This window comes from Ochotona princeps, chromosome 13 (assembly GCF_030435755.1).
Source record: "Ochotona princeps isolate mOchPri1 chromosome 13, mOchPri1.hap1, whole genome shotgun sequence".
Classification (NCBI taxonomy): Eukaryota; Metazoa; Chordata; class Mammalia; order Lagomorpha; family Ochotonidae; genus Ochotona; species Ochotona princeps.
Genome location: NC_080844.1, coordinates 18,868,065 through 18,881,290, shown reverse-complemented (window position 1 = coordinate 18,881,290; position 13,226 = coordinate 18,868,065). Strand labels below are relative to the sequence as shown.

General features: G+C 38.7%; 1 protein-coding gene across 2 annotated transcripts in view; it reads right to left on the bottom strand.

The window, feature by feature from the left end:
* Positions 1 to 13,226, bottom strand: part of PRKG1 (protein kinase cGMP-dependent 1) — a 1,159,635-nt gene that overhangs the window by 697,979 nt on the left and 448,430 nt on the right. For both annotated transcript variants that reach the window (XM_004583389.2, XM_004583388.3), the window contains exon 3: positions 1,501 to 1,614. In XM_004583389.2, the coding sequence (XP_004583446.2) occupies positions 1,501 to 1,614 (114 nt within the window). The remainder of the gene's footprint in view (positions 1 to 1,500; positions 1,615 to 13,226) is intronic.

Genomic DNA, 13,226 nt, shown 5'->3' with positions numbered 1-13,226 from the left:
ATTAGGTAACATGTTATTAGTTATTGACCTTTGGAAATTTTGTAGCTTCAGCTGGATTAATAAATAGCATAGAATGTTGAAATGTTTTAAAAGTTCAAATGTTTTGAAGCTTGAAAATTATTAGAAAGCCTGTTCTAATCAAAATGAGAAATTAAGACCTTTTTTTGGCCTTAAATGAAATACATTTCTCATGAGTACGAAGCATGAAAGTAAAATCTGTCTCACTTAAAGCAGCCATGACCATTCTTTTTTTCCAGTGAAGTCACCTCCTAAGTGAGTTAAAGTTGTGGCAGATTCTGTAACAGTTCACTGGACCTCATTATTCTCTGAGTCATGTAATTAAATGATTCCGAGTAGTAACACCATAACAGTGTCTGTAAATCAGAGAACCCTTTTCTGGAGACCAAGAACCAAAGTCCAAGAAGGACCCATCCCACAGAGCTTAGAGTGTAACTGATGTCCCCAAAATTTCAGTGCATTAAGGGAGGTTCACATGACAAATAAGGTAATTGCTGGAACTCTAGCTGACCATGCATTCCCATGTTCTTTAATACCCAGTTTTATCAATCATCTACAGTATTCTGAGATAGAAAAAAGACCAAACCAACATAAAATTAATCAGTGACATCCAAATAAAATGAACTGATATTAACTATTTGGTTTTACTTCCTAACAGGGCTTTTCAAAAAGAACAAAAGCCTAATCAGAGTAGTTTTTAATAGAACTCATCCACAAGATACTGTGTCTAAAAGAGTTTTCAAACATATTTCTGGTTAGTGTTGTGACGGACTTTCCATTGTTGGCTTTTGAATTCAGCTGTTTGCTACACAGTCATTATTTCTTCAGGAAGAAGAATTGAAAAAAAAATCTCCCTGTTACTACTGCAGCTGCTTCTACCAAGCAACAAAAGTTGCTGGGAAAAAACCATATATACACATACATGTAAAATTAGGGAAACAAGCTGTTTTATTGCTCGATTTAAAATAAGCTCAATCAGTAGAAAAGAAAAATGCTATAATACACAGCTTGATGAGCAGCTGAGGACAAAAATACACTCAGTTGCAGTTTTAGAATTTGAAAAATATCATATTCAATAAAGTTTGAGAAGGAGACTTCTCTTACTTATTTCTAAATCACTTAATTAACATGTGGTATTTATGTGGAGAACGTTTCCCAAGGCAGGCATTAAAAAGTTTCTTATATATCACCCCAAAGTTTTACAGGCTTTATAATGCTCTGCTCTTACTCCATTCTAATTTTGAATCTTACTTACAAAAATTCTTGATTAAGATATGTCTGTCACAAATCTGCCAAGAAATTTAAGTTTGCTGAACTGATTGCACATACTCAACCTTCGGTACGAAACTGCATTGCAAGAAAAAAGTGAAAAATACGGATTCATAAAAAGAAAGATTAAAGCAACAGGCATTTTAACCATCATTTCTTGCTCTTTGAGAAAAAGACACGGAAAGCATTTGAAAAATATAAGAACAGTCTTACTCTTGACGGTTGCTGTCCGGGTGCAGTTATAAAGAATGGCCAACTCCCCAAACACTTTTCCTGGACCCATGGTGCACAGCTTCACACCTTCTTTGGTAACTTCAACCTTCCCATCTAAAAAGCAAAGAGGAAAAGATTTTGTTTTAATTCTTTTTCTTGCTCAATGTCATTTGTTGCATTTCAAATATAACATGACAACTGCAGCCTCATGCTTTAAAACAGAATGCAGACACTAAAGTTATTTAGATGCATGCAAGAACCGCAGCAAAATAGAAGTTAAAAACTACTTATCCCCTACTAAATTCATCACAGTTAATAACATTTGAGATGAGAATCAAAGAAAACAACAGAAATGATGGAGTTAAAAATGTAAATATTCCAACTGTGATATAAGTAAACAATGATAATTCTAAACTTAACATCATCTTGATTCTGAAAGAAAACTAGAGTAAACGGACATATTTCCTACAGCACATTTCATATTTGGAAATTTTTATGGAAGTGGCTATTTATAAAGAAGGAAATTGTTTTCACCTTCAGCCATCACTGAATTGTACTTCATGATATCTTTTTACTTGGAAACACTGATGTCAACAAAACTGTTTATGTGCTTCACAAGCCTAAGATTCTAGAAGAAATCTTGATTATAGATGAAAATGAAGAGCCAGTATTGTGGTATAATAAGCTCAGTTGCCACCTGCATTGTCAGCATTCTTTAAGGGCACCAGTTCTAGTCCCTATTGCTCCACGTTCTAGTCTGGCTCCATGCTAATGTGCCTAGCAAGCAGTGGAAGATAGACTAAATGCTTAGGCCCCTGCACATATATAAGAGATCTAGAAGAAACTCCCAGCTCCTGACGTCCCCCCGCCCAGCCCTGTATACTGTGGCCATTCAACGGGTAAATTAGCAAATGGAAGACCTCTCTTTTCCTGTCTCTCCCACTCCATATAACTCTGTCCTTATAATAAATAAAAGAAATCTAGAAAAAAGAAATAGAAAATGAATTACAAGAGTTAAGGGTAACAAGAAAATAGGAAGATCTACATTCCACATAGGACTTGGAAATTGAATGTTAAACAAGAAAAAGCTAAAGGAACATCACACATTGGATGTATACTTCTGTAGGCAAGTGAGGAAAATACAATTTATGGAGGGGAAGTTGAAAATGATACCTAAAAATTTATAGCTATGTGGACTAAAAATTGTATTGCGTAACACAACCAGGAGTGGAATGAAAAGGCAACACACTCTATGCTAAACTTAGTAATCCTCTTTTATTATTCCTTGAGTTACTGATCCAGAATCTACAGAAAATTCTACTGCCTGGCAAAAGAATTTCATCATCATGAAAAGGAACTACTACTACTACAATTCTTTCCAAACTTCAGGTCTTTAAAGACAGTTTCATAGCTATTCTTATAACCGTATGCTTCCTATATTTAACTTAAGAAGGTTCACTTTTTCCTGATACTTTCTTATGTTAATGTAATGTTAATACAATCAGAAAAAAATGAAACATAGCTCACAGACCCAATCCCAAAGAAACATTATAGTTCCTTCTTTCCTCCTTCCCTCCTTTCCTGCTTTCTTTCCTCCCTTCCTCTCTTCCTTCCTCCTTTCCTTCATTTTTGGGATAAATATGTTAAACTAATACTTTTAAAACATTTCAGTTATTATTAATATTAATTAATATTAAGGTTTTAAATTAATATTACCCTCAAGGGCTTAGTGCTCCACTAAATAAAGATATCAAAAAGTAAAAAAAAAAATAGACACTAGTGTATCAGTAATATAAGCAAGGGCTGCAAATAATAATCAAATGGAAAAATGACCACTAAATTCACTCTTCCTCTTAAACACACAGAACATAACATTCATTCGAAAGGCAGAACAATCAAAGTTGGGGGATGGAAAACAGATGCATGTGCACGTACACACACACACACAGATCTTCTATGTATTGGTTGACTCTTCAAGTGGTTTCAACAATCTTATCTGGACCAGGCAAAAGATAGGAGCCAGGAACTCCATTTTGGTCACGCCCATGGCCGGCAGGAACTCAAAGTACTTGAGCCATCATCATTCAGGGACATTAGCAGGAATCTGGATCAGAAGAGGAATAGCCATGACTTGAACCAGCACTGTGCTATGGGATGCCAGTGTGACAATGCTGACCCCGATGTATGTACATAAAACGTACACTTAAAGCTTATTTATTGTTATTTATTTGAAAGGCAGAAGAACACACACACACACACACAATTTTCCATCTAGCAATTCATTCTCGAAATGCCTGCAATGATAAGATGAAACCAGGAGGATGAATTCCGTCTTGTTCTCGCACAAGGGTAACAGGAACCCAAGTACTTGAGCCATCATCATTGGCTGCCTCTCAAACGCACTGATGGGAAGCTGGTAGAGGTAGGATTCCATCTCATGATGCTGAGGCGTTCCAAGCAGCAACACATGATCTGGACTCTTTTTGATTCCAAATCAATCCAGACTTACTCAAGCAATATTTGTAAAAACCACAGGTGTGATGCGCTATTTGCTTTCAACACTGAGAAACAATTTTAAATTTGAAAAATATTGAAATTCAATGTGTGTATACCAGTAGAGTCAATGAAATGTTCAAGTTGCTTATGATTTACTTCTTCATTGCTGGAAAGAAACACTTCTTGATATGTACATCAAAACTGGTGCAGTAAATCTCTGTATATGTTTCATGTGTCCACGACATTTTCCAGTAAGAAGTGAATGCCCCTAGAAATTTCAACTTTCACTTAAAAATTGGATACTGGACAGATGATAACATAAATTAAACATCTAGAGTCAGCCCAGGAATTGAGTTCTTGATCTCTCATCTGTTGCTTACTGGCTACACGACCTTGGGTAAATTGCTTAACTTGTTTATGCTTCAGTTTTTTTCATCGGTAAAATGGATAACATAAAAACACTTATCTCACTGTATGGTTACTAAAACAAATTCAGTTGATAAACAGTTTAGGAATGACTGACACATAACAAATGCTCCATAAATGTTTTTATTATTGGTGTACAGTTTGTTATATTTCTTTCCTATGATTTATTTGAAGGTATAATTTGACTACATTGAAGCATAATATTTCATCATCTCCTGCAGAAATGAAACAAATCTTCCTGCAGAATAACACATTTTCTTTTAATGAAGGAAGAGTTTACTTTCAGATGCTCTGTTTCAATGGAGGTTAAGGAGAAGCCTTTGAGTTAGAATCAGTATCATCCCCAAAGAACAAAAACGAAGCTCCAGAAATCATATTGATCTCATTGGCAGAGAACAATGTCTTTGTATTCTTCTCCATTTCCTCCTGTTCAGCCAACAGTTGAGATAATGCTGCCTTACCTACCAAAATCTTTTGGGAGCTCACAAACATAGTGTAACAACTTTCATTTTAAAATGAAAGTCCATTTAAAATTTTTTATCTATACGCTTTAGCATCAGTCATATGAATAGCTCTAACAGCAAAATCAATGATGCCTAAACAACTTCCATATATAAATCATTTTACATAAGTGGGCTTCTTTCTCTTCAGTTTTGACAGAGATTTTCAGAGACGAAAAAATGGGATCAAGAAAGGGCTGCTTGCTCAGACAACCAGCAGCATACTTCGAAGACAAGCGTGAACACCATGACTATTGTTATAGTGTATTAGTTTCTTCAAGAAAATTTGTGCAACCATCACATAAGAACTTATTTACACAATTCAGATATTTCTTCCATTGAAAGTTTCACACATCTGTCCACGATGATTCAAATATCTGGTTCTGTTACTATTCTCATCCATGTTGATATAAAACATTCTCATATGACCCCTGGAAGAATTACAGCAAGAATGCGACAAAATTCTTGTTTAAAATGTGTGTGCAATTTTATTTGTGGCTTCAACTTACTTGCCTGGTCTTATTTTATATTCACCTATTTTTTTCATGTCTAACTTATTTTTGTGGAAAAGGTGGTCAGAAGTTTATATAGCTATATTGAAGCATTTTCTTCAAATATATGAATAGTCAACAGTGGTGACAAAAGCTATAGTTCACATTAGTAAGAATAAGTAAAAGAAAAAGCTCTTAGGCTGAGATTGAGAAGTATAAATTTAGTTGTGAAAACACCACTTCAAGATTATGGTACATATCAGAGGTTAAATACATCCACAACAGTTGAGAAAGTAAAGGATCCACTTTCACACAATGATATTCAAAACAAAACACACTGTATATGGCACAATGAACAGAAATCCCAGAATAATAAACAGAAACACAGGGTTGTAATGTGTTATCCTAAGTCATCTTTTGATAAGCTATCTTTCTTCATGCCTACTCTGTGGCAAGAGAGAAAATGATTGGAGGAGGTAGGACAGACTTGATGCTAAAAGGTTAGGTATTCACATGATATTATGAGAGTGCTTTCATAAACATTTGGAAGTATCTGAATTTCCTGAGTCCAGTGCAAGAACAATTGACGCAAAATGTGAAATTCATCAATTTAATTTCAATGCCACACATTAGTCTTGGAATAACTTAGAAGCAATGACACATTCACAAATGATTTCCAGGTGTGGGCTGTATTTTTCATTTCAGAAAAGTAAAGGAGGAAGCCTTCAGCCTAGTGGGGGATAACCTGGCTTTCACGCTGCAGTACTTGGGTTTGGTACTCTGTTCCAGCTCCTGACTTAAGCTTTCTGCTAATGAGCAGCCTGGGGAGGCTGTGGTGGTGACTCAAGTATTTGGGCTTCAAGTGCTAGGCCTTGAGTTCCTGGTTTCTGCGGCCAGGCCTAGCCAGGACTGCTATGGGCATTTGGGGAGTGAACAAGCAGATGAGAGATTCTTTCTGTATCTGTCTTCCTCTCTGCTTCTTCTCTATTTCTGCTTTTTTGGATGTCAACTTTTTCTTTATTGCACCAAAAACAAAGAAAGAAAGAAAACCCTAAGAATTAGGTAGTCAAAAGATTATTGCTGGTACTAAGTGGCACTTAGTCCCACTGCTCAACCTACTGGAAAGCAGTTAGGAAGCCACTCTTCTAGTTACTTTTGTGAGAGTTAGCCACTGGGATATGTTTTAAACTGACTCCACTCACATACAAAACATGTAGACCTGCATGTAGTTGTTTGGGGGTGAAGGAAGAAAGGTAAAGTAATAGAAGATTCCCTGTAGCTACTGCATGATTTAGCCAGAGCCTTATGCAAACTTAGGAAAAACTCAGCTAGGAAGTTTTTATGTCATTATAATTTGCTAGTTAACCTTAAAGATGTATTTAAATGAAATATTTCAAGTTATCGTTGATTAATGTGATTTCTATTTCTTTAAAGAAATAGATGAGCTTCACTAACATTTATTCATGACCATTTTAATATTTCAATTAATTTCATTCTCAAATGAAAGTTAAATTTCAAATCAAAGTATTTCTTTTTTCTGAAGAACAGCAGAAATCCAATTTTAGCACATCTTGGCAAAATTCTAACATTTTTCTATTATTTTCCCTTACTAAACTTGACATTTGCCTGGGGCTATCAGAACTGCTTTACGGAGAACTAATCATCTAAAATGTTGTTAATATAAATATTCCACTTTGCTTTATTTCTCAAATTTTAAAAAAAAGAATATTGGCAAAATTTCATTCTGCCCATTTGCCACCATCCTCATTGGGAAGAAATGTCAAGAAAGATTAAATCACTCTAACTTGGATTTTGCTAAATTACTGAAGTTGTTTGCAATTAAAAATGTTGAAACAGTTGGCTCAAGAAGGGTTTAAAAAGTTATTTATAGTTAAACCAAAGTTGAAGTGTCGCCGAAGGAGTGGTATGTGGTAAAGAACTTGCATTTTTTTTTTTAACATGTTGGTTGCTCAATACTATGTCAATTAACTCCATAACGTTGTAAACTGTAGCTGATGTTATGTCGGGGCTTTTAATTGATAGGGATGGTGCTCTGCCAGCTCTACCTTCAGACCAGAGATGGTCTCCCCAACAAGCCATTGAATTTGTCTGGACAATAAGATGCTGGACTCTATGCTTGGTATATGCTTGCAATGAAAGAATCTCAACTGATTTTGAACTGTGGTAATGCAGCAAGGTGGAGGAATCCACCATGGGGGGGGGTTTGGGGAGGGGTGGGGGGAATCCCAGTGCATATGGGACTGTGTCACATAATGCAATGTAATTAATAAAAAAAGTTATTTATAGTTTATTGAGTTCTTTCATCACTGAATATTGTCATGAATAATTAAATATGCATCACTGTAACTTGAATGCATTGCTTATTCTATTCAGACATCATAAGCGTATTTACAACCTGAAATGGGATGAATCATAACTTACAAATCTTTTCACACTGTGCACCAACATTCTCCCTTGTGGTTTTTGGCACCACTAGACAGGGACCAACCCTGGGAGACCCAAAGAGTCAAGATACCCATTATGATACAGGTGTGTTTTTTTGATTGAGCAGGCCCTATAAATAACCTAAGTGTACATGGCAACCTAACTTCCTGACTTGGTATTCTTAGGTTGGTTTGTTTTTCCCACAAACCCCTAGTTTTGTGCCACAGAGCTTCCATCCATGATCAGGTTAGAGATTTACTATAGGCAGGCAAAAATAAAATGGCTGCAATAACCTAACTGTGAACACCATGTTAATTCCAACACTCTGGGATGGAACATTCAGCACAACTTGCCTGGCTATTAAAGATCGAGACAATGTAATATCAAAGGTCACATCTAAACAAGACCTTCCATCTCTTTCCTCCTCGGCTTGACTACACTTTCTTAATTTTGTAGGTTAGAGACTTCAGTTTATGCCTTAAGTTTTGTCTCAAAAGGGCTTGCACACCAGTGATATTTAATAGGAGCAGTCAGTGTTTGGGTGGCTAAATTGCGCTGTCACTGGCACGGATGCATAACCCTCTGAGAGATGAAATTCATTTCTGGATCTGCTTTTTTAATGGATAAGTGAGACTATTTCATCAGACCTGCTTTAAAAGGTCACTTTAGATTGGGCGTGACATCACTTACGAAAGAGCAGAAATTGACAAGGTTGCTATGTTGGTAACTAAGGAGAAAAACCATCCAATTACACACATAGATATCCTTAAACTTGTACTTCCTGTCAGTCATCCCTATGCACCTTCCTTATATCACTACAAGAAACAAAAGAAGGATATCTATGGGAGATGCAAGTTCACTTGCAAATTAAAGAATTCCACTGCATCAGTGTCTACCAGTTGTTTAAGACTATTCTTAAATCTGAATACAGCCTTTGATACAAAGTTGTGTCCTTTGGCAATTGGATAATTTTCTCTGATGAACTTGGTCTACTTTGCTACCACATATCCCATTCAATGTTAGTATCATGACATTAGTTTCTCATTACACTATCTATAAGAATGAAGTATGTTTATTTATCTATTTAGGTATTCATAGTCCTATAACATCAAGTTCTTATTTTACAAAAGAACAAGGTAGGCATTCAATGAATTCATTTACCTTTGATATCATCATAGCAATAATTCTTACAAGGAACAAAAGTTTGTACTTATCTAAACTGAGTGAAACAATAGTTGAGATATAAGAGGCTCATTAAGATTGAAGCCATACTTAAACTTTTGTTTCTATCCCTTCAATTAGGAGAATGTGGTCTCTCTTTTGGTCATGACTTCAGTAAACTTATTAAACATATTTTCCACTATATATAGTCTAATATATATATATATAAAACACTTTTCCACTATATATATAGTGGCATGGAGGCTGTGCATTGTTCAGAGAAGGGAGTCTAGGAATGTGTTAGGGAAGTGTGCTCAGGGAGAATGTGACAGGTGAGTAGTCACTTCTCAGGGCTTTGACCAACCAGGCTACTGCTTTTGCTGGCATTGAGGGGGCTGAGACTAGGTGATCTGGACAAGGGAAACCAGAGGACCTTTCAGGGCCAAACCAATACACACCTGCCCATGTGGGAGACCTGAACTGGGATTGTTGGTATCAACCATCACCAATTGGTGCATATGAAAGCCATGGCTGAGGAGCCTGCATGGCAGGGTTTGAGTGTCAGGACAGAGGGTGGGTTATGTCAGGCTGGGCCATGACACTAAGCAGCAGTGGGAGAACAGGGTCTAGGGACAGATTCTGTGTGAGATTAGTGGGCTCATCCTATGAAACTGTCATAGCAGCTGGTTTGCTCGAGTGCTGGAAGCAGTGATGGTCCAAGGTAGCATGACCATGGAACTCATTGATACTCATTGGTACTGAAGTTACAAACAGTCTAGGCTGGTCCAGGCTGCAGCTCCCATAGGCAAACCGAAGAACTGGGTGTGGGGCAGGCCAGGCAGCAATACCCACAAGTACAAAAAAGTCCAAGATTCAGTGACAGATTGTGCCAGCTCAAGGCCTAGCACCCACTTGCACATGTGAGATCTGGGTCTGGGAGTGGGCCTGGTGGGAGAACTTAAAGAGCTCCCCTGGTGGGCTGTAGCTCCTCTTTTTGAGCATGAGTCAGGGCTGGGTGATTGGTCAGGCTGGGCAGGGCTGCTCCACTTGTTGGCTGGTATGTGGGCTGGCTCTAGTTAAGGCTGACTGGACAGGGCCATCAAATCATAGCACCCTGGCATGCACAGGAACCAGGAAGGGTTGTGGGCCATGCTAGGCTATCACTCCTAGTGCATGAAAGCCAGGATTGGGAGTATGCTTGGCCGAGTGAGGCTCAGCACCCACCAGCAATAACTGGGACTGGGGACAGGCCAGGCCAGGCTATAGCATCTGAAGGCAAAGGCGATGTTGGGGATGGGCTATGCTGGGCTGGGTTGGAGCAACCACTGGTATGAGCTATGGTTAGGAGTAGGCCTGGTCAGGGAGCTAAGGGGATGCCCTGCCCAGGCTGCAGCTCCCACTATTGAGTGCAAGAGCAAGAGTGGGGGCAGAGAACTGAGTTGGACCTGACTACAATATCCCTCAGCATGGATGTGGACTAGGTGTGGGGTGTGCCAGAATAGGCTAGGCTCCAGCATCTACTGGTGCTCACAAGAGCCATGGTGGATATAGGACAGGTTGGGCAAGGTCTGGCCACCCACTGAGCCACATAAGAGCTGGGTTTTGGGGGGTGGACCAGGCAGGTGGGGCTCTAACACCCAACAGTAACAGCTGGAATAGGTATGGGCTGGTCAGGCAATGTTGATGTACCTGCTGGGACAGGAGATGGGCCAAGTCAGGCTGAGCCAAGAATGCACCACCATGTGTCAGATCTGAGACTGGGAAGTGACCTGACAGAGGCGCTTGGGAAACTCCTCTGTCAGGATGCAGTCCCTGCAGGTCAGCCCAAGAACCAAGGCTAAAAGCAGCCCAGACCAAGCCAGGTTAGCACAAATTAACAGAGCATATGCTCTTCTGAGTGCTGTCATTTCTGAGCATCATTTGGCAATGCTCAAGGAAGCAGTCAGTTCTCCATGATCCATCAAACTGCAAGCCATGATGTCAATTCTTACATGGCATCAATCACAAAGGAATCTGGCATAAACTTTACTTTTAATAGTTTCAGAAAAGTATCAAATTATAGGAAGAGAATAACAGATCAGGGCTCAATTATATGTTACATTCTGAATATTTTCTTCTGGTAATTTGCAAACTGCTTCAATGGGAGTAAAGACCTATTCGAAACTAGCTCTTTCCCTAACCCAGCTCACAAGTAGACCAATGGGTTCTGTAGCCTTGCCCAGCCAGGACTACCCCAAGTAAAAGCTCTCAAGCTCACCTAGTGGAACAGGGGCCCAGCAGGGGAGTCCCACAGTCCCCAACCAAGCTTGCCTTCCATTTATCATTGGGTCTTGTGTGTGCTGGTGAATGCTTCAGCTCAGTCTGTTATGGCCCATCTTGCATCAACATTCACCAGCAGGTGATGTAGCTTGGCTCCATCCAGTTTGACCTCAATTCTAGCTCATGCTGGCAGTGCTGCAGCTTAATCCAGCCTGGTAGCCCCAAGTCCAGGATCGAATGTGAACTGGCTGGTGCTGCAGCTCAACCCAGCCTATCCCACACCCTTTCCTGGTTCTCACATCAGCTAGTGTGTACTATGAACTGGCCCAGCCCAGGATGCCCCAAGACCTGACCCACACATATGCTGATGTGGGTCTGGGCTGCACCCTGACAGATCTTTGAAGCCTACAGAGGACGTCTAGTACCATGGAAAGCAGAATAAATTGGGCAGCTCTCCTGGGCAAGCTTTGATGAGTATCTGGGTGAGGAGAGATTCCAAGATGAATTTTATCAGCCAATGGAACTTGGGAGGGTTTCCTCAACCTTGGAGCAATGAAATCAACAGCATCTCAGAACTATCAAAACCACTTAAGCAGTATCCTCATTACATGCTCTATATTGGGGACTCTGGGATGACATCAAGTGACTGTCCCACATCGCTGGGTACTAATGAAGCTAGGTTGCTAGGATTGGCCCTCTCCTTTTCTCTCCTCCCTTCCTCCAGTTACAAGAAGAAAAAAGGAGATTGGAAACAATGATCTCATCCACTTTGTCCCTTTACTCAACCCTCCCCACCCTAATCAGCAGTGTACAGGGGCATGCATCCTTCTCAACACTGCAAATATTATCAATCTAAAATAAATTTGTTATAAAAAAAGTCTGAAGAAACAGACTGAAAGTGGAATAGTTTTAATATGTGGATACACAGAATCACCAAAATGAGAGTTTGGAATTAGCAACTTACTGCATCATGTCTGTCCTTGCAGATGTGTAAGGAAAAGAGTATATACCTAACTTATTTACCTGAGTCAATCATTTATCTGACAACAAACATAAATCTATAAGATTCTATGTATGTTTTTAAATCCTGGATCTTCAAAATATACAGAGAGCACTACATAAGTGTTTAAACACTGATTTAAATTTCTACTAACAAAAAGTTAGTTCATAATTGATATGTACACATAGAAAAAAGGAATTAGACCAATCATTTCCTGAACATGAGAGCTGAACACATAATTTGTCTTAATTAAGTGCATCAAGCTTAATTCCAGTTATGTACCATACGTTCTTGATTTATCATAAGCAAGTCTCTTCCTTTAGTCTAAATGATGAACAGCAATTTCTGCAGGTCTTACTATCTCTGTTGGATTTGTGAACTGTCATCATGTGATTTTTGTTTTGGTTGTGTTTTAATATCAAGCATGGGAGTATTTATAATGTAACACAGTGGGTCTCAGAATAACTTCGGCAAAGCCTGCTGACATTTTTAGTTGTCATAACTTGGGGGATTTCCTGGTATTGAATGGGTAGACATTAGGGGTGCGGCTGAACATTCTCTGCACAGGACTCCACTCCCATGAGAAAGAAATCTGCCAATGATGTCAGAGTAGAGAAAACCTGTTGTAAATTATATTCATGCATGTGCACAATGCTTTTTGTACATTTCAACAGAAAACTGTAACTCAACCTAGTTTTCACTATAAAATACTTCAATATAAATTGCAAGTTAAATAATAGAACAATATTTAAGTAAACCTAGATCATCACTGAACTGACTAAAACAGTGAAACTACTTCCCTCAATAACTTTCCCAGTAAGAAGTAAATACAGAAATCTCTAGTAGGATTTATAAGAACGCTGTATTGATATTTGAATGCCATTCTTGGGGCTGGCATTGTGGCTTCATCCCATATGGGCTCAGATTTGATGCCAGGATGCTTCACTT